Source organism: Neoarius graeffei, chromosome 4 (assembly GCF_027579695.1).
Source record: "Neoarius graeffei isolate fNeoGra1 chromosome 4, fNeoGra1.pri, whole genome shotgun sequence".
NCBI classification, from domain to species: domain Eukaryota; kingdom Metazoa; phylum Chordata; class Actinopteri; order Siluriformes; family Ariidae; genus Neoarius; species Neoarius graeffei.
The window spans coordinates 28,977,611-29,004,222 of record NC_083572.1 but is presented as its reverse complement, the minus strand read 5'-3'; the positions used below and the strand labels follow the sequence as shown (position 1 = coordinate 29,004,222).

The 26,612-nt window shown below is 40.0% G+C and overlaps 1 protein-coding gene across 11 annotated transcripts in view; it reads left to right on the top strand.

Moving 5' to 3' along the window:
• LOC132884962 (probable ubiquitin carboxyl-terminal hydrolase FAF-X) overlaps positions 1-26,612 on the top strand; it is a 289,340-nt gene that overhangs the window by 163,521 nt on the left and 99,207 nt on the right. For all 11 annotated transcript variants that reach the window (XM_060919101.1, XM_060919095.1, XM_060919100.1 and 8 more), the window contains 5 exons: positions 638-916; positions 1,026-1,151; positions 1,274-1,411; positions 1,592-1,758; positions 2,026-2,134. In XM_060919101.1, coding sequence (XP_060775084.1) covers positions 638-916; positions 1,026-1,151; positions 1,274-1,411; positions 1,592-1,758; positions 2,026-2,134 — 819 coding nt within the window. The remainder of the gene's footprint in view (positions 1-637; positions 917-1,025; positions 1,152-1,273; positions 1,412-1,591; positions 1,759-2,025; positions 2,135-26,612) is intronic.

Genomic DNA, 26,612 nt, shown 5'->3' with positions numbered 1-26,612 from the left:
CCTTCTACAGGGTCGCAGGCAAGCTGGAGCCTATCCCAGCTGACTATGGGCGAAAGGCGGGGTACACCCTGGACAAGTCGCCAGGTCATCACAGGGCTGACACATAGACACAGACAACCATTCACACTCACATTCACACCTACGGTCAATTTAGAGTCACCAGTTAACCTAACCTGCATGTCTTTGGACTGTGGGGGAAACCGGAGCACCCGGAGGAAACCCACGCAGACACGGGGAGAACATGCAAACTCCACACAGAAAGGCCCTCGCCGGCCCCGGGGCTCGAACCCAGGACCTTCTTGCTGTGAGGCGACAGCGCTAACCACTACACCACCGTGCCGCCAAGAAGAATGACTGACTAAAAAAAAAAAAAAAAATTTTTAAATACAGTCCATATACACGTTCCGGTCTCTCCATGGTTACATCCCAAACTGCATACTATCATACTAAGTAGTATATCAGATACAAAAATGTTTATACATACTTGGTAAAAAAAAAAAAAATTGATGATTCTGGATGTTGCAGTGGTTAGTTGTCATGGTAACAGTGAAAAGCTAGCTAATACCGCTCGCCAAGAATGTGAGTAACTAGTAAAAGCATACTTTGTGCAACCCTAACTAGACTTTCCAATTGCTAGGTTGTGTATGCCCTTCTTATGCCAGCCAGTGGCACTCTGGGTGAAAATGCCAGTGTTTTCCAATACAACTTCCTTAAAAGTGGTGGTCTCCCATTGGTACTGGGCATGCTCGTCAGGAATAACTTCCTACCCAACACCGACATGGAGACGCGTCGTGGTGCCTACCTAAATGCTCTGAAAATTGGCAAGCTGCTGCTCACTGCCATTGGGTTCGGGCATGTTAAAGCAGTGGCAGAGGCTTGCCAGCCTGTGGTGGAGGGCACCAACCCTACATCACCAGTAAGGGACATCAAGCACTGGATTGGCTGTTGTGCAGTACTGAGTATATTTATCTGATATAAGAAAGTAATAATTTGTGCTTGTCGTTAACTATTAATTTGATACTTAGATAAATCAGGCAACTCATGACCAGGCCTTGGTGCTTCAGAATGCTCTCCAGAACATCCCTAATCCTGCCTCAGAATGCATGTTGCGCAATGTGGCTATCCGACTGGCCCAGCAGATCTTTGATGAGGTACCAAAATTTCACATGCAATTTGCAACACCTGTCAAACCAAAATACACTTAAAGATTTACTTAAAAGGTTTTTAACAGTAAAGCACTCTTAACACATTCCAAAATTTTCACCATCCTCAGAATTTCTTCCAGGCATCAAAGTACATTCCAGACATCAGTGTGATACGAGCAGTGCAGAAAATTGTGTGGGCTTCAGGCTGTGGAAGTATTCAGCTAGTCTTCAGCTCCAATGAGGAGATCAGTAAGATATATGAGAAGGTAAAAGTGCCTAAAATTCAAGGGAAAAAGACCAACACTCTTCCTATTTTTTTTTTCAGGCAATTTCTTAATTTGAATGCCTGTTGTTTTACTAATGTCCTCACAGCAGGAGTGTTCAATTTGCTTGCTATATCTCATAGCTGAGCAGTCAGACCTGCTCTAACCAGTAGTGATTTACAGACGAATGCAGGTAATGAGCCAGATATGGAGGATGAGCTTCTATGCTGCGAGGCTCTGGAGACCATGACACTTTGTTTTGCTCTCATGCCAACGGCCCTGGATACACTCAGCAAAGAGAAGGCTTGGCAGACCTTCATCATCGACCTGCTGTTGCACTGTCAGAGCAAGTTAGTACCAAGTACACACACAGTTGCATTGTATTACTATACATACATTTCCTATGCATGTTCTCAAAATTTCTGGCTAGTTTGATTGTTGTAGAATAAGCCCTTGAGTGTTGGTTTCAAACTGTAACATTTTGTCCAGCATTTGTGCTGCATTTGCACCATGCATGTTTGACATTTCTACCATTTGGTGGAGATCAAAAACAAAAAAAAGCATACATTATTCATCTCCAGAACCTTGCTCTCACTCCTCCACTCTATAATTTCTAGGTCAGTGCGTCAGATGGCTCAGGAGCAGTTTTTCCTTATGGCCACCAGATGTTGTATGGGCCATCGACCCCTCCTTTTCTTCATCACCCTCCTGTTCACTGTTCTGGGAGTGAGTACAAAATATGATTAAGGAAAAATGTAATGTTTAGTTACTGTTATTACAGTCATTATTAATGTATAGTGGTTATTTTTATTTTATTATTTTTTCCTCGTTTTTCTCACCACTTTGATCACCTATCAGTTCCCACTGACCACCCAGTTCTCCTCTTATAACAGCTACCAGCTGGAGAGAGTGAAGGTTAACACATATAACCCCAAATTAGAAAATGTTGGGACGGTATGTTGAAATTGATATTAAAACTGAAAACAATGATTTGTAAATAGTCTTTGACCTGCATTGCACTCAAAACAGCCCAGCAGGATATTAAATAATGTTTTACCTCACAAATATATTTTTTTCTCCCCAAAATAAACACTTATTTCAATTTTAATTCTTTCAACACATTTCAAAAAAGTTAGGACGGTAAAGCATTTACCAGTTTTTAATGTTGCCATTCCTTCTGACAACACTTAAAAGATGTTTAGGGACTGAAGACGCTAAGTGATGAAGCATTTCAGGTCTTATTTTGTCCCATTCTTCCTATAAACAGGTCTCAATGTGTGCAACAGTACAGGGTTGTCGTCATATTTTTTTGTTTCAAAATTCACCACACATTCTCTTTTGAAGACAGAGGGGACAGGCACCCTCTCGTTCCACAGCCATGCCTTTGTAATGTGTACAGAATATGGTTTTGCATTCACTCACTCATTCACTCACCATTCGTTTTGAGTCAGTTGACACGTCAGACGTGTGTATGACTAGCAGTCTTCAGCAGAGCTCTCCATTCAGCACGGTCTTGAGTTGCCTCCTCTGTGATATTCCATAGCTTCAAGTCAGCATGAACAGGTTCTTTCCAGCTTTTTCGAGGTCGGCCACAGTTGTTCGCTCCTTCAACTTCCAAGGTAGTACATCTGTTAATCCAAGAATTACTGTGTTGGACGTGTCCAAACCAACAGAGACAATTGCATCTGAGGACAGTGTCAAGGCGACAGAGGTTCAGCATCCACAGAAGAGAAGACATGCTAATTCGTGTTCCTCTTTTGACATTGCACATCCATAAAAGCATGGCTCTTTCATTACGCTCAAGCCGTTTTTGGTCATCTCTTCGGAGTGCCCAATGTTCAGAACCGTATAGCATGGTGCTACACACACAACTGCTGTATAGGTGACCACGGGTATGAAGTAAGACAGCTTTGCAGGTTAACAATGGCAGCAGCTCTCTAAACTTTTCCCAAGCAGAACGAGTTCTGATAATCGTTGCCAGTTCACAACCACCTCCTGGGCAGATACCATCACCAAGGTATACGAAGCTATCGATGACCTCTAGTTTGCTACCTGCCAACATTACCTCACTGCATGATCTTGCATCAATCAGCCGAGCTCCTCCGAGACAACGCTGACACTTGTAATCTGGGTTTTCAACTAACCTCCCCTGTACACCAGAACATCTTTTCTGTATCCACATTTTGCAACCACTACAGAAAATTGAATTCTGGCGAGCATTGTCTTGTTGAAATATCTCTGGGGAAAAAGTCATCTTGAAGGAAGCATATGTTGCTCCAAAATCTCAGTGTACTTTTCAGCATTAATGCTGCCATCACAAAAGTCTAAGTTACCTTTGCCAAGGGCACTGATACAACCCCATACCATGACTGATCCTGGCTTTTGGACTTGTTGCTGGTAACGGTATAGATGGTCCTTTTCATCTTTGGTCAAGAGCACATTTGTTCCAAAAAAAAAAAGACCTCGAATACTGATTCATCTAATCACGATACACATTTCCACTATGTGATGGTCCATCCCAAATGCCTCCGAGCCCAGAGGAGTCAACAGCACTTTTGGACACTGCTAACACAAGGCTTCCTTTTTGCACAGATAAGTTTAACTCGCATTTGTGGACATCACAACATATTGTAGTGCTTGACAAAGGTTTTCCAAAGTAATCTCAAGCCCATATGTTTGGATCAGTTATAGACGAATGACTGTTCTTGATTCAGTATCGTCTGAGGGATCGGGGATCATGGATGTTCGGCTTAGGCTTGCGCCCTTGCCCTTTATGCACCAAAATTCCTCCAGCTTCCTTGAATCCTTTAGTGATGATATGCACCATATAGGGTGATATATCCAAATCCATTCATATCTTTTTTTTGAAAAATGCATTTGCTCACAAACCTGGAGATCCTTGGCCCATCTTTGCTCCTCAAAGACTAGGCCTTTCCTGGGTACTGATTTTGTACCAAATCATGATTACAATCACTTGTTGACATTTCAGATCACACCATTAATTGTTTTACCTCATTACTGGTGGGTCATTCCATATGAATTCAACCAAAGTGAAAATATTTGTGCAAGTGACCAACTTGGATTTGACTAAAAAAAATTGTTAGCAATACCTCTATATGCATTATGAACACGTAAAAATTTTAGGGTCCAACTCCAAACGGTTTCTGAGATATGACACCCCCCCCCCCCAGAAATTGAGGGCTGCACCCCCTTTTTGCACAAACGGTTTAAATTTGAGTTTTTAAAAGTCAATATCTTGAAAACTAATGATTGGAATGGACTGAAAGTTGCTACCTGGGGTAATCTGTGCCCAGGCTTTCAGAATTGCTCGAAGTCATTGGGCTCTCAAATATGAAGATTTTCATGGGCGAAAATGAAAAATTCAATTTTCAAGGCCCCACTGGGAAGCCAAGATGTCTTAGACAGGCAAAATTGTACTTGATTCCTTCAATATGAGGACAGGCCTGTCTATACTAGAAATATTGACTAAATACAAGGTATAATATAGGCGTTAGAGGACTCTGAAATGGGTACCGACTGAAAATAAGCAAATTTTTTTCCAACTTTGATTTGGCTGGTTCACCATGTGGGCATTTACCTAAGGTAAGGAAACTTGTTCCACATAAGTGTACATACCGTATCTTGACTCTCTTTATTCAAAATTTAATCTTGTTTTCTCATATCCTTCATTATTTATTTATGTTGTCAAAAATAGGCGTTTATTTATTTATTTATTTATTTATTTATTTTTAACTTGCTTTATTTCCATTGGAAACACAAAGTTTGTCCATATAAACTGTCATAAACATCGTTAGCAATGCAGACACGTCTATTTTAATAAACAGGAGCTCATAGAAATGATGACAATTTCTTCTGTATGATGGCAGCATCCTCAGGAGCAAGCTTACAGAATCTGGCACTTTGTCCTTGCATTTTTGGTGCAGATGTTTTGGAACGGCACCCAACAGGCATTTCTACGGACAGAAGCAGGCCATGAGAAAAGTCCTGTGTCTGATTGCTGCATGAAGTTGATGAATACATCACTATTTTCATCTGAATGTTCAACTATGTACTATTTCTTATCATATATACACATGACATATTTTCCTGGCTGTAACTCAGAGGCGTCCAGCTCAGATGCTAGCTGCTCTTCACCAACAATAGTGAAATGATCATCAGATGATATCCTTTTCATTCGTAGTCTAGTTTTGGATATTGGAATGAAGCAGTGATGGAATCTTGTGCTAGTTAGTTTTACTGCTTCGACAAATCGTGCTGGCAAGTCAAAGTTTTGCTCCTTTCATTGTGGACCACATCGGCAGCTGATGCATAGAAGAACTTTACTCCTGGAATGTTCTTACATGGCCACTCATACATGTTGGAGGCAGTGAGAATGTGTCCCTCTGTTGGTGCCTGCAGGTTGGCTCTTGCTACCAAACGTTTCACTGTGCCACTAATTTCGTCACACGGACTTTTGCCATGTGACATGGCAAAAAAATGCCACTCTGCCTCAAGCCCATGGTCTTCCTGATGATGACAGAGATTGGTGAAGTTTTTGAAGTTCTTGTATTGGCTTACTGACCCATCACTCAAGTACAGGAGTTTCTTTATGAATGGAAGTTCATCTTTGACATATGATGATACCTTTGTAATAAATGCATGCACAGTTGCAGTATCATGCTTTTAAGCAGTCAGATATCACACAAATGGAGGAACACTGAAGGTCCCCAGCTAGTTTGTAGTAAGTCACAAAGGGATGAAGGGTCGCTTGGCCATTGTTCCAGTGAAACCCTTGAACTTCATCTTGTACCACAAAGCTGTAGTTCTCTGCACAATCCAACATTACAATGGCTTGATCTTCCTCAAGATCTTCCTTCAGTTTACTGAGGTAACTTGACTGTGCCTTTGCAATGAAATGATGTTGGAGGGAATCAAAGGAACTGCAGGTGGTTTGAATGAAGTAATTCACAGGGGAAGTTAGACATAAGATGGGTATCCTGTCGACATATGCCCACTGTTTGTATGCTACTGAATCATCAGAGTCAGTCATGAAATGAAAATGCATGTGATGTATTTTTTTCCAAATGCGTCTATATTTGACACATTGAATTAAGAGTGAAGATGATGAGAAAACAAGATGAAATTTTGAACAAACGGAGTTGATATGTACACTTATGTGGAACAAGCTTCATTACCTTAGGTAAATGCCCACATGGTGAACCAGCCAAATCAAAGTTGGAAAAAAGTGCTAATTTTCAGTCGGCACCCGTTTCAGAGTCCTCTAATTGACTAAATATTGACGAAATACAAGGCATAATATAGGAATATTATGCCTTGTATTTAGTCAATATTTCTAGTATAGACAGGCCTGTCTTCATATTGAAGGAATCATGTACAATTGTGCCTGTCTAAGACATCTTGGCTTCCCAGGTGGGCCTTGAAAATTGAATTTTTCATTTTCGCCCATGAAAATCTTCATATTTGAGAGGCCAATAACTTAAAAATGAGAAAAGATAGAGCACGTCTGGTGGCATATTCTGGAGGCCTGGGCACAGATTACCCCAGGTAGTAACTTTCAGTCCATTCCAATTATTAATTTTTAAGATATTGACTTTCAAAAACTCATAAATATAAACATTTGTGCAAAAAGGGGGGGTACAGCCCTCAATTTCTGGGGGGTGGGTCATATCTCAGAAACTGTTTGGAGTTGCACCCTAAAATTTTACGTGTGTTTAAAGTGCATATAGAGAAATTGCCAAAAAAAAATTTGAGCCAAATCCAAGTTGGTCACATGGGGACCTCTGGTTGAGTTCATATGGAATGACCCTAGCCCTAAATTGTCCCATCCCTACTTTGTTTGGAATGTGTTGCAGGCCTGAAATGCAGTAATGGATGTATATTAACAAATGAAATGAAATTGACCAGACAAAACATGTTATATATTGGGTTCATACTGTCTGCAATGCAATACAGGTCAAAGTATATTAAGAAATCACCTGCTTTCTTTTTTTAATTTGCATTTCCCATACCATTCCAACATTTTCTGACTGGGGGTTAAACTTCCTCTGAGATATATGAAGCCAGCCAACAGCATAATGCAGCACACTTGGTGGAAAGTGCTATCTGCCTTCCTCAGCTTACTTGAGCTCACAGATGCCCTAACTGTCTAGTGTAGCTGTGATTGACAGGGTAGAGAGAGTATGTCGTCCCTCCAAGCCATGGTCAAATTTGCTCCATTTTGTTCCCTTGGGCCCCAGCCATGAATAGCTGTGACATCATCACTATCCATATTTACAATGAGTAGTGTGAATGCTTTTCTGTTGTGCTACTTGGGAGTCTTGTTGTTGTTGTTCTTTTATTATTTCTGGCTTAAAATGAACCGTGCAAAAAAAAAATATCTACAGGCATTGAAGTTGTTCAGTAAATAGTATTCTCTCCCACTACTCAGGCAAGTGAAATGGGCCCAGTCAACCTAACGGTCTAGTGTAGGGCTTTACGTTTTGATCCATATCTCATGAACTGTGAGTTTTACAAAGAAAATTATTTTTTTCACAGATCCCTTGGGTTATCCCAAACCAAAAAGCCCCACATGCTACAAGAGTTTTGGGTTCTACCTTTAATATAGGGTTCAGTTATGTTTGGTTTTATCTTGTAAGTCCTACAGTGAAAATTCTTTTTGCTTCTTATTCTTTGAGTTCTCCCAAACAAAAACGGCTCAGGAACGATTTAGCTTCACCAACTTGGATTTTTTTTTTAAAATAAATTTGCGCTAGCAACGCTGGTGCAAATTGTTATTCTCACTCAGGATCATTCTACTTTCTTCTTCTTCTTATAATTATTATTCTCATCCTCCTCCTAACGTTTTCAGGATGCTATTTCTCCCTCAGTTTTCAACCAATCATCACCAAACTGCACATAAAGAATACCTCTGGGCTGAATTACGTTGCATGACTTTTGGTGCTGATCTGGAATAATCCATGAAAAACGGGATTTTTTTTTCAATCACTTATAACTGTCAATTTTCATGATTTTTTTCGATTTTTTAAAAATTTTGTTCAGGGCAGCAGGGCGCAACTTTTCCTCACTAAGCGTCATTCTCTATATCTTACTATTCTGTATCTATAGGGTATGGTGACCAGGTATCCTGGTTTGTAACAGCTAGTGCAAACTACTGTGACTTTAGTCACAGTCTCTATCTAGTTCTAATTTGCATAATATGCAAATTATACTTTTGCAAACTAGTTCTAGGATTTTTGGCCAATCTTCACTAATTTGGTGTCAAACTACTCAGCAGACTGGGAACCTCAGTAATTATTAGAAACAGGTTGGCATTTTTAAACAGTATGGCTACCACATGTCAGTCAATTCTAATGAGGGGGAAGCCTAATTTACTCAAACAGCTGTAACCCATGAATGCATATATTGATTTGCATGAAACTTGAAACCTTACAGTGGACAAGATTCTGAGGTGCACAGTTTGGGGCATGGTCACATAAAGGGGGTGGAGCTAAGGTCAGACAAGTGTTTCTCAGCAACCATAAGTCCGATCAAGCTGAAATTTGGTATGGTGCATCTGTGTGCTAATCTGTGGATTTTTGATGTTTACTTAATTTCTAAACAACATGGCCACCATTGGTGGATCAGGTTTCAGCAGGCATATGACAGGGATAACACAGTGGTCTCAAAGTTTAGAGGAATTAAAGGGTACAAGGCAGAGAATAAGAGGGTACAATTAAAAAGGCTAAAGCCCTTCACTGTGAACCATAGGTGAGAAAAATGGAAAACTGGGGTTATCTGAGACACAGTTTCAATACATTTGGGGAGGAATTTCCAATTTATTGTAAACAGCAAACTAGAGTCTGAAGTGATGGTAATCAATACTAAAAATTGTAATAGAACTGCCATATAGTAATGAAATAAAAAGAAATTTAATGCAAAACTATACATTTTTGATGTTTACAAAATCAAGTAACAGTTACAATAACTTAATTTTGTAAACATCAAAAATGTTTTGTATAGTCAAATTTCTTTTTGATTCATTATTCAATTTCTGAACAATCTGAGTACTGATCTAATCCTAAAGCTTCTATAACAGTGTCTGTAGTGATATCAGGTACTGAACTTGATTCAGGTTTTTTACATGTTCTATCTTCCCCTTTATCCTTTTCTTTGAAAGGAACTGCTCTGGTGCCTTTTGCATAAGTCTTCAGATGAATTCAAAAATTCAAATTAGGTCCAAATTAGGTACAGGTGTGTGTGTGAGATACAGTGGAGCTTGAAAGTTTGTGAACCCTTTAGAATTTTCTATATTTCTGCATAAATATGACCTAAAACATAATCAGATTTTCACACAAGTCCTAAAAGTAGATAAAGAGAACCCAGTTAAACAAATGAGACAAAAATATTATACTTGATCGATTATTTATTGAGGAAAATGATCCAATATTACATATCTGTGAGTGGCAAATATATGTGAACCTAAGCTTTCAGTATCTGGTGTGACCAGTTTACCCATTTCCGGTAACTGTTGATCAGTCCTGCACACTGGCTTGGAGGAATTTTAGCCCATTCCGCTGTACAGAACAGCTTTAACTCTGGGATGTTGGTGGGTTTCCTCACATGAACTGCTCGCTTCAGGTCCTTCCACAACAATTCGATTGGATTAAGGTCAGGACTTTGACTTGGCCATTCCAAAACATGAACTTTTTATTCTTCTTTAACCATTCTTTGGTAGAGCAACTTGTGTGCTTAGGGTCGTTGTCTTGCTGCATGACCCACCTTCTCTTGAGATTCAATTCATGGACAAATGTCCTGACATTTTCCTTTAGAATTCGCTGATATAATTCAGAATTCATTGTTCCATCAATGATGGCAAGCCGTCCTGGCCCAGATGCAGCAAAACAGGCCCAAACCATGATTCTACCACCACCATGTTTCACTGATGGAATAAGGTTCTTATGCTGGAATGCAGCGTTTTCCTTTCTCCAAATATAACGCTTCTCATTTAAACTAAAAAGTTCTATTTTGGTCTCATCCGTCCACGAAACATTTTTCCAATAGCCTTCTGGCTTGTCTACATGATCTTTAACAACTGCAGATGAACAGCAATGTTCTTTTTGGAGAGCAGTGGCTTTCTCCTTGCATCCCTGACATGCACACTACTGTTGTTCAGTGTTCTCCTGATGGTGGACTCATGAACATTAACATTAGCGAATGTGAGAGAAGCCTTCAGTTGCTTAGAAGTTACCCTGGGGTCCTTTGTGACCTAGCCGACTATTACACGCCTTGCTCTTGGAGTGATCTTTGTTGGTTGACCACTCCTGGGGAGGGTAACAATGGTCTTGAATCTCCTCCATTTGTACACAATCTGTCTCACTGAGGATTGGTGGAGTCCAAACTCTTTAGAGATGGTTTTGTATCCTTTTCCAGCCTGATGAGCATCAACAGCACTTTTTCTGAGGTCCTCAGAAATCTCCTTTGTTTGTGCCATGATCCACTTCCACAAACGTGTTGTGAAGATCAGACTTTGATAGATCCCTGTTCTTTAAATAAAACAGGGTGCCCACTCACACCTGATTGTCATCCCATTGATTGAAAACACCTAACTCTGCTTTCACCTTCAAATTAACTGCTAATCCTAGAGGTTCACATACTTTTGCCATTCACAGATATGTAATATTGGCTCATTTTCCTCAATAAATAAATGACCAAGTATAATATTGTTGTCTCATTTGTTTAACTGGGTTCTCTTTATCTACTTTTAGGACTTGTGTGAAAATCTGATGACGTTTTAGGTCATATTTATGCAGAAATATAGAAAATTCTAAAGGGTTCACAGACTTTCAAAAAGTCTTTTTGAAAGTCTGTGAACCCTTTAGAATTTTCTGTGTATATATATATATATATATATATATATATATATATATATACAGATCATATCACTTAATTGCATATCGGTTAATCGCATAAATCGCTTATTTGCATAAGAAGTAGAAAACCACAAACCATTCCCCATTATTCATATACAAATTTGATCGGTTAATTGCATATCGGTTAATCGCATATATCGCTTATATGCATAAAAATTAATGGCAAAAACCTTCCAACTGATCGGTTTATTGCATAACAATACAGGGTATTTTCCCATCAATCATCTTCTGCACATGCGCAGAGCACACGAGATTCCATGGACTCTCCGATTATGACGTCAGTGTAGCGTCATCACCTACTTTCGTGAATACTGAGTGGACGATCTAATTTCCGACGAATCAGCACATTGTTTACCCGGAAGCAGGTGCGCGAAGCAAGATGGGAAAATCACTTTAGTTTTAAGTAGTAACGATGTCGAAACAACGTAGTAGGACTGACTTGGATATTTCCAAACAATATGAAGTTATCAGTGAGTTGGACAAGGGTATTTCACAAAGCAAAGTGGCTGAAAAATTCGGGATATCTCAGTCACAAGTCTCACGGATAAAAGCAAAACGAAATGATGTTATTGCGAAATTCAAATCGAACGACAATACATCACGAAAATGGAATAGAGTTTTGACACGTGATAATTTGGATGCGGCTCTTATGCGATGGTACACTCAAGCCAAAGCCATGAATGTGTCTGTGTCTGGACCTCTTCTGCTCAGTAAAGTGCAGAGTCTTGCAAAAGAACTCCAGCTGGAAGGAGAAATTGTTAGGTCATGGGTCCAGAGATGGTGTAGACGGCATAAAATTCAGTTCAAAAAGGCACATGGTGAGAAACAAAGCCATGACCAAGAGGCAGCTGACCACTGGGTGAAGAACGTGTGGCCTGAAATCTTTCAACGTTATAGTGCTGAGGACATTTATAACTGTGACGAAACTGGGGTCTTTTTTCGAGCACTCCCCAGTAGTGGAATGGTTTATGAACATGAAAAACCTGCTGGAAATAAAATCAGTAAAGAGCGAATTACTGCATTGGTTTGCTGCAATTACACTGGGTCAGATAAAAGGAAACTGTTTGTTATTGGAAAGTTGTTCAAGCCCTGGATATCATTAGAAGGAGGTTATATCACCATGGACTCTCAACTGAGGCTTTTCAAGAAACTGAAAAGATAATCAATAAGGACATGATAAACAATGTTAAACAGAAGACAATTAATGATTATTTTAAGTAAATTTATAATGTTAAATAAACATTGTAACAATAATCATGTTTGTTAATAGTTGATTATTTTAAGTAAATTTCTAATGTTACACAAACATTTATTGTATACCATGCAGAAATGTATCAAGCAAAACACATTACACGACAATGCAAATCACACAACTGGGCTTAAACTATCCTCAAAGTAGCCTGATCTCTTAATTGCATAGATCACTTAATTGCATAAAATGATCTTGCACCAAGATCATGTGTGTGTGTGTGTATATATATATATATATATATATATATATATATATATATATATATATATATATATATATATTAGTGCTGTCAAAGTTAACGCGTTAACGCGATCTCAATTTAACGCGATTAAAAAAAATAGTGCCGTTAACGCAAATTCTAATTTGGCCCTGCGAGTCACCCGTAGTTCCTGCTGAGGCTTGTCGCGCGCTGCGTTTAACTGTACCTACAGGTTTACCGTCCAAACGAGATCACATGGGATTAGCTTTCACAGGTGAGACTGGAAAAATACTTTTCCTTCAGTCTTCAGTTTCCCAGCTCATCTCCACCGGGTAGGTGTAAAGTTATAAGCAGTGAGCATTAGGTAATACAGTGCCACACTATGATGAATGTTTTTGAACGTTTTTATTTTTGTTATGTTTTTTTTTTTCTTCTTTTATGGCAAATACTTCTCTTCAGAAGAAACTAATGAAGAGTAAAATAAAACATTTTTTTTTATTTTCACAGTGATACGCACTTTATTTTTCATCCCTTGGTTTTCTCATCTAATATGGAAGTTATGGATGTCAGTGGCTGTGACAAGACGTGTTATGCTCTGCAATAAAAAAAAAAAAAACATACAAAGCAAGCCCATTCACTTTTTTATGCTGATAAGAGAATTACAATGGTTTTTCATGTGACAAAAATGTGCGATTAAACTGCGATTAATCGCGAGTTAACTATGACAGTCGCGACATTAATCGCGATTAAATATTTTAATCGCTTGACAGCACTAATATATACATATATATATCATCTCATTATCTCTAGCCGCTTTATCCTTCTACAGGGTCGCAGGCAAGCTGGAGCCTATCCCAGCTGACTATGGGCGAAAGGCGGGGTACACCCTGGACAAGTCGCCAGGTCATCACAGGGCTGGGATGGTGTAGTGGTTAGCGCTGTCGCCTCACAGCAAGAAGGTCCGGGTTCGAGCCCCGGGGCCGGCGAGGGCCTTTCTGTGCGGAGTTTGCATGTTCTCCCCGTGTCCGCGTGGGTTTCCTCCGGGTGCTCCGGTTTCCCCCGCAGTCCAAAGACATGCAGGTTAGGTTAACTGGTGACTCTAAATTGACCGTAGGTGCGAATGTGAGTGTGAATGGTTGTCTGTGTCTATGTGTCAGCCCTGTGATGACCTGGCGACTTGTCCAGGGTGTACCCCGCCTTTCGCCCGTAGTCAGCTGGGAATAGGCTCCAGCTTGCCTGCGACCCTGTAGAAGGATAAAGTGGCTAGAGATAATGAGATGATATATATATATATATATATATATATATATATATATATATACACATAGCATGTGATATTCCCTTTGTACAACCCCAATTCCAAAAAAGTTGGGACAAAGTACAAATTGTAAATAAAAACGGAATGCAATGATGTTGTAGGTGTATATGTATATGCAATTGGTCTTAAGTGATTAGTCTCATTAAATCAGTCTCATTAAATCATTAAATTGAATCAGTCTCATTGAATCATACCATTGAATTGTTTTCATTGAATCAGTCTCATTGAATCATACCATTAATTTGGGCGTTTAATAATAAATTACCAAACAGCTAAATGTATTACTTACCGTATTACAAAGTCAAGTCAACTTTATTGTCAAATATGCTATACATGCTCGACATACAGCACAGATGAAATATCAGTCCTCTCTGACCCACGGTGCAAACTGGCAATGCAATAAATAAAAATAGAATAATTGAAAAAAACCCAAACAATATAAACAGTATAAACACACTAGATAGGAACTAGACATAGACTAAACACTCAAACAATATAAACAGTATAAACACTAGATAAGAACAAGACAGACTAAACACTCAAACAGACAATATAAACAGTATAAACAATCTAGATATGAACTAGACTAAACACTCATATATATATTATTATTTATAAATATATAAATAAATTGGGACAAATAACCAAACAGTCAAGGGCACTTGAGGTATAGCAGGTAAACATGAAATCAGCAGTATAAACCAACTAGCAGCTGTTAAGGTGAGGTAGTGCGGAATAGTGCAAATGAGTGAGGTAAAGTGAGATGTGCGGTCCCTGAGTTCAGTGCGTTAATGAACGAGGTAAAGTGAGATGTGCGGTCCCTGAGTTCAGTGTGTTAATGAACGATGAGATGTATGTATGTATATGTGTGTGTGTTGGGGGGGGAACTGTGAGGATGACATGTCAAATGCTGAAGGGGGGGCAGGGGTGTGTGCGAGCAGAATCTGTGGCAGGGGGCAGAGGGGGGAGGAGGGGCAGAACAGGGAGGGAGTTGAGCCTCCTGACCGCCTGGTGAAAGAAACTGTCCTTGAGCCTGCTGGTTTTGGCCCGGAGACTCTGCAGTCTCCTCCCTGACGGCAGCAGGCTGAAGAGGCTGTGAGATGGGTGGGTGGGGTCACCTGCAATCCTGATGGCTTTGCGGGTGAGGCGGGAGTTATAAATATCCATAAGAGAAGGGAGAGGGACACCAATAATCCTCTCAGCTGCTCTCACGATGCGCTGTAGAGTCTTGCAGCAGGACACGGTGCAGGCGCCGTACCACACGGTGATGCAGCTGGTCAGGATGTTCTCGATGGTGCCTCTGTAGAATGTGTGCATGATGGGGGCCGGGACTCTTGCTCTCCTCAGTTTGTGGAGGAAGTACAGACGCTGTTGGGCTTTTTTGGCCAGTGATGCGGTGTTGTTGTTCCAGGGCAGGTCTTCAGAGATGTGCACACCCAGAAACTTGGTGCTGCTCACCCTCTCCACTGCAGCACCAAGCAATAGCACTTACGTACACTTTCGAGTTCTTTGAAATTGTGTGACTTCAAAAATATCAGTACAACAACAGACACAGTTTAACAGAATAATTGGATTTATTATAACAATGATATACATTCAATAAAGTCAGCAGATATATACATATAAGCAAGCATAAACGGTGTGTGTGTTGTGTGTGTGTGTGTGTGTGTGTGTGTGTGTGTGTGTGTGTGTGTGTGTGTGTGTGTGAGAGTGTGATTGGACTCTTATCTGAGGTGTGTGTGTGTGAGGTGTGGAGAGTGCGTGTGTGAGTTGGGGGATAGGTCACCACGTGTTTTTGAGGAGAACAAAGGATTAGCTGATTGCTAATGAGACAAAAGAATTAGCCCTGTTGGCTAACCCACTCCCTATAACATTACCAAATTCACTGAAATCTTGATGAGGTCAAAATATGTGTAATAAGGAAATTAAGGATGTTAGTAAGGAATAGAGAAGCATGCAACAGCCTATCTATTAACAATTGAGAGATCAAAACAAAATAGAACAATGATCAGTTCAACACGCTGAGTGTCTACAGTGTAAACAATTAAACTGTTCCTGAGTTTAAATTCACACTACTTCATAAAGCTAATTCCTAAGACTAGTTTGCCCAAATGCCAGTCTTACTTTTCCAGTATCTTGCTTCCAGTACAAGATTATAGAGATGTTCCGAGACTTTTGGAGTCCACAGGAGCACATGAGTCGATTCCGTGGAAGCCAGAGAATTTATTGGTCCGACGCTTTGTTGTTCGTGAAGAAAAGTCTCTGATCAAACAATGTGCACAGAGCTTTAGTCAGAAGGAATCCGGTCGCTTCTAACTTTTAATTAAACTGCTTTGAGCGGCAGTCGTAACGTTACTTATAATGAACAAATCAAAACCGGTTGTACTCAATCTGAGTTAGATCGTGCAATTTTGGAAGTTTACCGTGGCCAATGATAAACAAAAACGCGCTGAAATCTTCTTTCTTGCCAGGCAGAAGTTGTGATTTCGGACGGTCCAGAGAGAGAGCCTCTTTTTACGTCTGTTCCCGAGTGGTCCCAGCCCCAAAGAGACAGACGGAAGTGTGCTTGAGTCACTTATAGCTTCCGGGAGGAAGTGACGTAGGTGATCCCGCCCAGGCGTGACGTAGGTCAACGCGGAAGTTGGCTGATGGGAAATGTAGTTCTTAAAGGGACTGTGTGTACCTACAATGTGGAAGTTTCAAAATTCCATATTTTATTCAGAATAGAACATGGATGACATATCAAATGTTTAAACTGAGAAAATGTATCATTTAAAGAGAAAAATTAGGTGATTTTTAAATTTCATGACAACACCACATCTCAAAAAAGTTGGGACAAGGCCATGTTTACCACTGTGAGACATCCCCTGTTCTCTTTATAACAGTCTGTAAACGTCTGGGGACTGAGGAGACAAGTTGCTCAAGTTTAGGGATAGGAATGTTAACCCATGCTTGTCTAATGTAGGATTCTAGTTGCTCAACTGTCTTGGGTCTTTTTTTGTTGTATCTTCCGTTTTATGATGCACCAGATGTTTTCTGTGGATGAAAGATCTGGACTGCAGGCTGGCCAGTTCAGTACCCGGACCCTTCTTCTACGCAGCCATGATGCTGTAATTGATGCAGTTCGTGGTTTGGCATTGTCATGTTGGAAAATGCAAGGTCTTCCCTGAAAGAGACGTTGTCTGGATGGGAGCATATGTTGCTATAGAACCTGGATATACCTTTCAGCATTGATGGTGTCTTTCCAGATGTGTAAGCTGCGCATGCCACACGCACTAATGCAACCCCATACCATCAGAGATGCGGGCTTCTGTACTGAGCGTTGATAACAACTTGGGCCATCCTTCTCCTCTTTAGTCCGAATGACACGGCGTCCCTGATTTCCATAAAGAACTTCAAATTTTGATTCGTCTGACCACAGAACAGTTTTCCACTTTGCCACAGTCCATTTTAAATGAGCTTTGGCCCAGAGAAGACGTCTGCGCTTCTGGATCATGTTTAGATACGGCTTCTTTTTTGAACTATAGAGTTTTAGCTGGCAACGGCGGATGGCACGGTGAATTGTGTTCACAGATAATGTTCTCTGGAAATATTCCTGAGCCCATTTTGTGATTTCCAATACAGAAGCATGCCTGTATGTGATGCAGTGCCGTCTAAGGGCCCAAAGATCACGGGCACCCAGTATGGTTTTCCGGCCTTGACCCTTATGCACAGAGATTCTTCCAGATTCTCTGAATCTTTTGATGATTATATGCACTGTAGATGATGATATATTCAAACTCTTTGCAATTTTACACTGTCGAACTCCTTTCTGATATTGCTCCACTATTTGTCGGTGCAGAATTAGGGGGATTGGTGATCCTCTTCCCATCTTTACTTCTGAGAGCCGCTGCCACTCCAAGATGCTCTTTTTATACTCAGTCATGTTACTGACCTATTGCCAATTGACGTAATGAGTTGCAATTTGGTCCTCCAGCTGTTCCTTTTTTGTACCTTTAACTTTTCCAGCCTCTTATTGCCCCTGTCCCAACTTTTTTGAGATGTGTTGCTGTCATGAAAGTTCAAATGAGGGGGGCGCTATTGAGCAAGCAATGGAGTAGGACGCATGTGGTTTGAGCTCCCGCCGAACTTTTGTTTTATTTAGAATTAAGGTTCGCCTTACATTACAAAACACTGTGAAATTGACTCCAAGCGTCTGTTAAGGTTAAAACTACAGTTTAGATTTAGGTTGATGGCCTCAAAACCATACGACTTGCGTAAATATTCGTACAAACCGTCGAGCAGCACGAGGCCCGACGCGGCCCTGGCCTCAAGTTCCACTGACACGCAGGCCGCGACTCTGCTTCAATCAGAACAAACCCTGAAGATGGACGCTGAAGCCCTGAAAAATGATATTCTCCTCTCATTGAAGGCGGACATTGCGCAGGTGATAAAATCAGAAGTGAAAAATACACTTGCAGAAGACTTCAACTTTCTTAAAAGCGAGTTACAAACCGTCAGAGGGGAGATAAAAAACAACACGATAGCGATTCACTCTGAACTCGACACAATGAAGGCTACAATCAAGGAGATGGAAGGCGGGTTGAATATGTGCTCAGACGAGGTGACAGCTTTGCAGACTACGGTATCCGACCTGAAAGCAGAGGTGAAGGCAGCGTTCAACGACGTGAGGAAACTGTTGCGCAACCACCAGGGTGTCCGGTATGGCATAATGTTCCCAGCCAAGCTGCGCATTACGCACAACGGAGAGGAGAGGGAGTACATGGATGCAGTCAAAGCGATGGCCTACGTGAAGAAGAATATTGCCCAAACAGAGGTCTGAATGTGAATGTGGGACTGAGTTTTACTCATGTAGCATTTAAACCTGTATAACTTACCTACCCCAAGGAAACAATATTTTTTTATTTTTGTATTGTGGCAAATGTAGCCTAAATGGCTAGACTTTTCTGTTTATTTTTGTTTTTGCCTTTTTCCTCTGATATTTGGGGTAGGTTGATACTTGTTCAAATAGCCTAATACTGAGGGGGGGGGAATAAGAAAAGGAAATTGAGGCCTGTAACTGGTACTGCCAATGCTGCTACAGTTCGATTTAGTGTTTCTCTTTTAAGGCAGTGGCTTTAATACAGGTGTTAATACAGTAGCAGTCTAATGTCCTTCCCCATTCATTGGCTTTAATGCTCTGATACATTTCAAATGTTAACTTCATGGGGCAATTTGCCACAGTGAATAATTTTTGATATGTGATAAAGTTCGGTGGGAGTTTGAGCGGGTGGGTCTTTAGGGATCCCAAACACTGTTTTACCTGCAGCTTATGGGTAGGGAGATAAGCTTAGGTGTGTGTATATGTGTGTGGGGGTGGGGGGCAGTGGGGTGATGGGAGGGGGCAGGGCATGTTTTTGTCTTGTTTTTCTGTTTTGTCTTTTTTACTCTCACTCATTTTCTTATTTCTCCTGTTTCTCTCTCCACTCTGTTTATTCTCAAGTGCAATTCTACACTCAAGAAAATATGTTGTTATTGTGTGAAATAGTAATAGATTTGCTAGTATATATAGCTGTTTGTCTGAACCAGATAAGTGTGTTCCACAATTATTTGAACATCAAATTTTGCTATGGCAGATAATCCAGTGATGCAAACACAAGATGGTATACATGACAGGGGAAGAGGAGGTCTTGCATTAGCCAGCTGGAATGTACGTGGTCTTAATGGCCCAATCAAAAGAGGGAGGGTTTTTGCTCATCTCAAATCGTTAACACCAGACATAATATTTTTACAGGAGACACATTTGAAAAATGACTCCCATGCCAGGCTGCGGTGTAAATGGATAGGACATATATTTTGTTCATCATTCAATGCTAGAGCTAGGGGTACAGCAATTATGATACGGAAGAATATTCACACAACCACAATATCTGATAAAGAAGGACGCTTTTTGATTGTAACCGGTGAAATATATTCTATGCCCCTCACTTTACTGAACATGTATGCACCCAATGTAGACAGCCCTTCATTCTTTAAAAAAGTGTTTTCTCTAATACCAGATATATCCCAGACAAATCTTATTATTGCAGGGGATTTCAATTGCATCCTGGACCCATACTTAGACCCCGTCCACACGTAGCCGGGTATCTGCTAAATCGAAGATATTTTTCTACGTTTTGGCCTGTCATCCACATGAAAACACATCAAAAATGAATATTTAAAAAAACTCCGGGCAAAGTGAAGATTTTTGAAAACTCCGTGTATGCCTTTTCGTGTAGACAGAGATAACCGGAGTTTTGCGTTTTAGAACGTTACAATCTGCGCCAAAAAAATGACAACAAATCTGCCCTGACGTCAAACGTGCGACCTTTGTTTACTGCAGAAGCCAGATTAAGCGGCGATCCACGCGGTACCGAACCGACCCATTTCAGAGCCGACTCCCGACAGGGCACGCACATATCCCCTGACTGTTGACGAGTGCAGTCGCGATTGAAGCGACACGTGACAACTTAATAGCTTTGTGATTGGCTATTGGATATAGTTACTGTTAAATCCAACACTTGAAGATGCTACAGGCTGAATTACAAATGACACAACATGGAATATGCAGCGCACTATCTAGGCTGCATGAGCTATTATTTCCAACCTTAAATAGTGCACTTATATAGGGGAGTTAAAGCGATTTGGAATTCAGCCACACAACTTGAGCAGAGTGGCTTTCCAGCCCACTGTGTCTATGGATAAAGCTTCAGTCTATGGAATTACAGTATATACCTGCATTAGGTGCTACCAACACGTATTTCTCGCGCTAGAAATTGTGTTTAATGATGTCACGTGTTATATGCGAAAGATATGATTGGCTATTGCTAGCGACTCTCGCCGATCAGTCTGCCTCCCGATTAGTTTTTCGAATCGGTTGTGAGATGAGTCGGTACCATCGAAAACTAGTCTTTACGCCTGACTCGCGACTTCAGTTGGCTCGGTACGCTGAAAATTGGCGTAGTGTGCGGCTAGCTAAAGAGTAATGGATCGGAGTAGTGCCTTGAAAGCGTTAATTATTGTGCAGGTGCTATTTACTTGTTTAATTTTAGAAGCCCAACTACTGCTCCAAGAGCACAGGCGATGTGATTAGGGGGTAGGATTTGGGGAAATAATGCCATCTACATGTTTGGAATGCTTATGAATGTGATTGAAAACGCAGATGTTCGGTTATGTGTGGAAGGGATTTTTTTCAAAGACGAGGTGGTGTGGATAAAACATTTTTATAAACGGAGGGGGGGGGAAATGTTCGGTTTTAAAAATACCCGGCTACGTGTGTACATGGCATTAGACAGGTCCTCTACACGTAGAATGGATAAAAGCAATTCATGTGTCTTTCTTAATACTTTCATTAATAATACTAATATGACTGATATTTGGAGAATTGCAAATCCTACTGGTAGAGAATATTCTTATTATTCAGGGACACATAACTCATACACCAGGATAAATTATTTCCTCATTGATGCAAAATTGATGCCATATGCTACAAATGCAAAATATCATAATATAGTGATCTCAGATCACAGCCCTCTCACTTGCACCCTGGCTATTCAGAATATGGTGAGACCACAATGGACCTGGAGATTAAACCCTCTCTTACTAACTGAAAAGGAGTTCTGTGAATATCTAAAAGCTCAAATATCTCTTTATTTTGAAACTAATGACAACAAAGAGACTTCCCCTGCTATACTATGGGAGGCGTTTAAAGCCTTCCTTAGAGGCTCTGTTATTTCATTTGAAGCATACAGAAAAAAGAATAGGGCCAGATTAGTGGAAATAGAGCGGCAAATTAATATACTAGACAAAGAGAATGCTAGGACACCGTCTGGTGATCTACATAAAAGGATATCATCCCTAAAATATGAATACAACAAGATACTCTCAGCAAAAGTTAGTAAGTCCTTTTTATATATCAGACAGAAATATTTTGAGTTTAGTGACAAACCACACAGACTTTTAGCGCGGCAACTTAGAAAGCATGAAAATGACCGTATAATACATAAAATTAAGTCAGCCAAAGGGGATGTTTTGATGAAACCCAAAGATATTAATGACCGATTTTTACAATTTTATAAAAATTTATATACATCCAATAAAAATTTAGACTACACTGCTATGCAAGAATTCTTAGATGGTTGCAACCTCTCTCAATTAGATGAAGAAGAGTCAGCCCACCTGGACTCTGAAATTTCTGTTGAGGGCCATCATGTCACTTAAAAGTAACAAAGCCCCTGGCCTTGATGGCCTCCCAGGGGAGCTGTATAAAAAGTTCAGCGAAATTCTCTGTCCGTATTTACATAAGGTGTTCACCCAAGCCAACAATGACGGTGTTTTACCTCCAACGCTAACCGAAGCAGTTATAACAGTTATATATAAAAAAGCTAAAGACCCAGAAGAAGTCGGCTCTTATCGTCCCATCTCCCTACTAAATCTGGATGGAAAGTTGTTTTCTAAAGTCTTGGCCAATAGAGTGAACCCTCTTTTAAATAAATTAATACATCCAGATCAGACTGGTTTTATACCAAATAGAAAGTCTTTTTTCAGTCTCAGATGGCTATTCAACATAATATATTCTACTGATAGACAGAAAGAAGAGCTTGCCATTCTGTCACTCGATGCAGAAAAGGCATTCGACCAAGTCGAATGGCCTTACCTGTTCGAAACTTTGAAAAGATTTAAATTCGGTCAAAAATTAATTTCAATGGTCAAGCTCCTATATAACAGCCCTTTGGCGCAAATCCTCACAAATCAAATATTATCTCCTCGTTTCCATCTACACAGAGGCACAAGACAAGGTTGCCCTTTGTCTCCCTTGATCTTCGCCCTTGTAATTGAACCTCTTGCTGAGAGCATTCGTTCGAGACCCTTTAATTTATGGTCATATATCAGAAAAATCAATAAATAAAATATCTTTATATGCTGATGATGTTCTTTTGTATATTACTCAGCCGGAAGCCACTATTGCAAAAATTTTAGAGAAAATCAATATATTTGGAACCTTCTCTGGGTATAGGATAAATTGGAATAAGAGCGAACTAATGCCAATACATATGCAAGATGCCTCTTGGTTACAGACTCTCCCTTTCAAAATATCACTGGACAAAGTTACATATTTGGGAATCCAAATTACGAAACACCACAATGTTATTCAACGCAAATTTTCCTCCATTACTGTCTGAACTACAGTCAAAAATACAATTTTGGAGGACTCTTCCAATATCACTACTGGGCAGAGTTAATGCTATTAAAATGGTATTCCTACCCCAATTATTGTATTTATTTCAGAATATCCCAGTGTCTCTTACCAACTCATTGTTTAAACAATTAGACACGATTGTAAACCCCTTTTTGTGGGATTACAAAACACACAGAATTGGCAAGAGGCATCTCTGCAAATCTAAAGGAGAGGGGGGCCTTGCACTCCCAAATTTTCTATTTTACTATTGGGCTTCAAATATTATGATTATGACGCACTGGTTAGATGACACAACATCTCCACCAAATTGGCTTAAGTTGGAACAAGAGGCATGTCAACCCTACTCGTTGGGAGCCTATCCTTCTGTCTCCATCCGTCGTTGAAAAGTCTGTATATAAGAGCAGTATAGTGATCCACACCACTCTGCGCATTTGGAAAAAAATTAGATCACACTTTAACTTGCCTCCCATATCCTATGTCCTACCCATTGTCAGAAACCCTGGTTTTCCACCATCTAATCTGGACTGTGCTTTTAAGCTTTGGAAAGGGTCAGGCATCCACACAATAGGAGACTTGTACATTGGAGATACATTTGCCTCCTTTGCACAACTACAGAGTAAATATAAGTTGCAAGGGAATGACCACCTTAGATATCTGCAAATAAGAAACTATGTAAGGAAACACCTACCAAATTTTGAGACCTTTGCAGGTTCTAGTCTAGATGGATGTCTCCGACTCACATCATGCTCGGTTAAAGCAATATCTTACATATAGAACACCTTACAATCCCTTAGTCCAGTTGATTCCAACCGAATAAAATCGAAGTGGGAGGAAGAAATGGGCATTGTGATCTCTGACATAACATGGAAGGGGGGGGTTGGAGCACGTCCATTGATGCTCTAATAATGAAAGACACTGCTTAATTCAATTTAAAATCCTACATCGTCTTCACTATTCCAAGGAGAGATTACATAAAATATATCCTGAGCTCTCCCCGATATGTGACAAATGCCTGTCAGCAGATGATACACTACTACATAGCTTTGTTGACTGTCCCAAAGTTCAGGCTTATTGGATCAATATTTTCAAATCAATATCTGAAATACTTCAAATCCAATTGGAACCAGACCCACTAATTATCATTTTAGGAGTATCTGATGATACTATGAAGTTGACCAGCGCTCAGCAATGTTTCCTTTCCTACAGTCTTATTACTGCAAGGAGGTTGCTTCTCATGCACTGGAAAGAGAAGGAGGCCCCTCCTACAAAGTTGTGGCTCAGTGATCTTATGAACGCACTCCACCTAGAAAGAATACGATACACTCTTATGGACAAACTCCCCTACTTTGATAAGGTGTGGTCACCTCTAATTAAGTATCTGGCAAATTAAAATCATGGTTCACTTAATGTCAACAAGCTTGGCGGAGGAATGGGGTGGGGCCTGGGGAGAGTCGGGAATAGAACTCTGAGACTAAGTTAATGGAGAGTCTTTTTTTTTTTTAATTGTTGTTCATGTTTTTTGTTTTCTTTTGTTCTATTGTGTTTTGGTCCTGTGAGTATTTTGTGTGTACGGGTGTTCATGGGGGAAAAAAGGAAAAAGAGCAACAAATGATGAAACATGTGCGTGTGAAAGATACGCGACATACTGTATGTATATACTGTATATATGTATACATTGCTCAAATAAAACATATTTGAAACATGAAAGTTCAAACGAGCCAATATTTGGCATGAAATTTCAAAATGTCTCGTTTTCGATATTTGATATGTTGTCTATGTTCTATTGTGAATACAATATCAGTTTTTGAGATTTGTAAATTATTGCAGTCCGTTTTTATTTACACTGCACTTTATCGCTTTATCGCTGCACTTTTTTGGAATCGGGGTTGTATACAAAAGATAAAAAAAAAAAGAATTAATTTACCTCAGTATTTGGCATTGCACTATGCAAGTTATAATAAGTGAATCTATATTCATCTGACAACGACTGTCAGTTCTTGCAACAGCTACTGTCCAAAAACAAATATGTATAAACTCATATACAGTATATTCATAATTTTAACGATTACCATTAATTTTAACTTCATGACAGATGTCAAGTCTCGATATGTGACTCCCTTTCAAGGATACGTTGCATTCCGTCGCAAGTCAAAATGTAAACAATATCAATGTGCCAAGCATGCAAAGTGGGCGGATTTGACCGAAAACAGGCCGTATACAATAATGGGATCGCTATCGATATTTATAATTTAATATTTAGCCAATCAGCATTTACACATGGACCCATACACAGATGTATTTCACTCAGTAATCATAGTGATGGCTAAAATCACAGACTTGCCCGTGGTTCAAGGCCTTTTTGAAAACCAGGCATCGAATATGCCACTCCAATTCTTCGTCGCCATTTTTAGCCATGTGGTGGCACGGCTCAATCACAGTACACGAAACATTGTCAACACCTTGTCAGCCAATCAGATTACATCTTAGTTGCAGCGCACGGAAGCATAATGGCTGCCTCTATTTCTGACAGACATGTTAGTATTTGGCCATATTTAGTTAAATAAAACTTTTCACATCACACGCTGCTCAGTTTTGTACAAATATGTAAACAAAAAATTTTTTTTTGTTACTCGGTGAAAAATAGATGGCGGTAAATCCTTCTACAGATGGCGATTTGCTGCCGCTGACCGGCTACTTTTGAGACCTCTGTAACATTGTCATAAATTTTGAGTGGCAGTTTGGGTATGGACCCCCTGCTATGTGATTCAGTCTTATTTAAATTGGCCACTGGGGATGCTATTCATGTTTATGCACACAAAAGCAAACACATCTCTTGGAAAATAAGGTGTATAGTGAGAATTCTTCTTCAGCTAAAGTTTTTTGCACAAACTCTTCAAGATTGCTCACTTAAAATTTTGAGATTTTTTCATTATATGCATTTTTGCAAGGTTAAACTTTTAAGATGTTAAAGTACTCAGGGCTGTGTGAATCCATCCATCCATTATCTGTAGCCGCTTATCCTGTACAGGGTCGCAGGCAAGCTGGAGCCTATCCCAGCTGACTATGGGTGAGAGGTGAAGTAGACCCTGGACAAGTCGCCAGGTCATCACAGGGCTGAGCTGTGTGAATCTCAATCATCAAAAACATGTTGACATTTGTAAACAATATGGCTCCCATATGTCAATCAATTTTAAGGAGAAAGAGGTGGTTCAATCAAATTGCTGTAATTCATGGTTGGTAATATGGATTTGAACCAAACTTGACAGACATGTTCAGTAAAGTTTCTGAG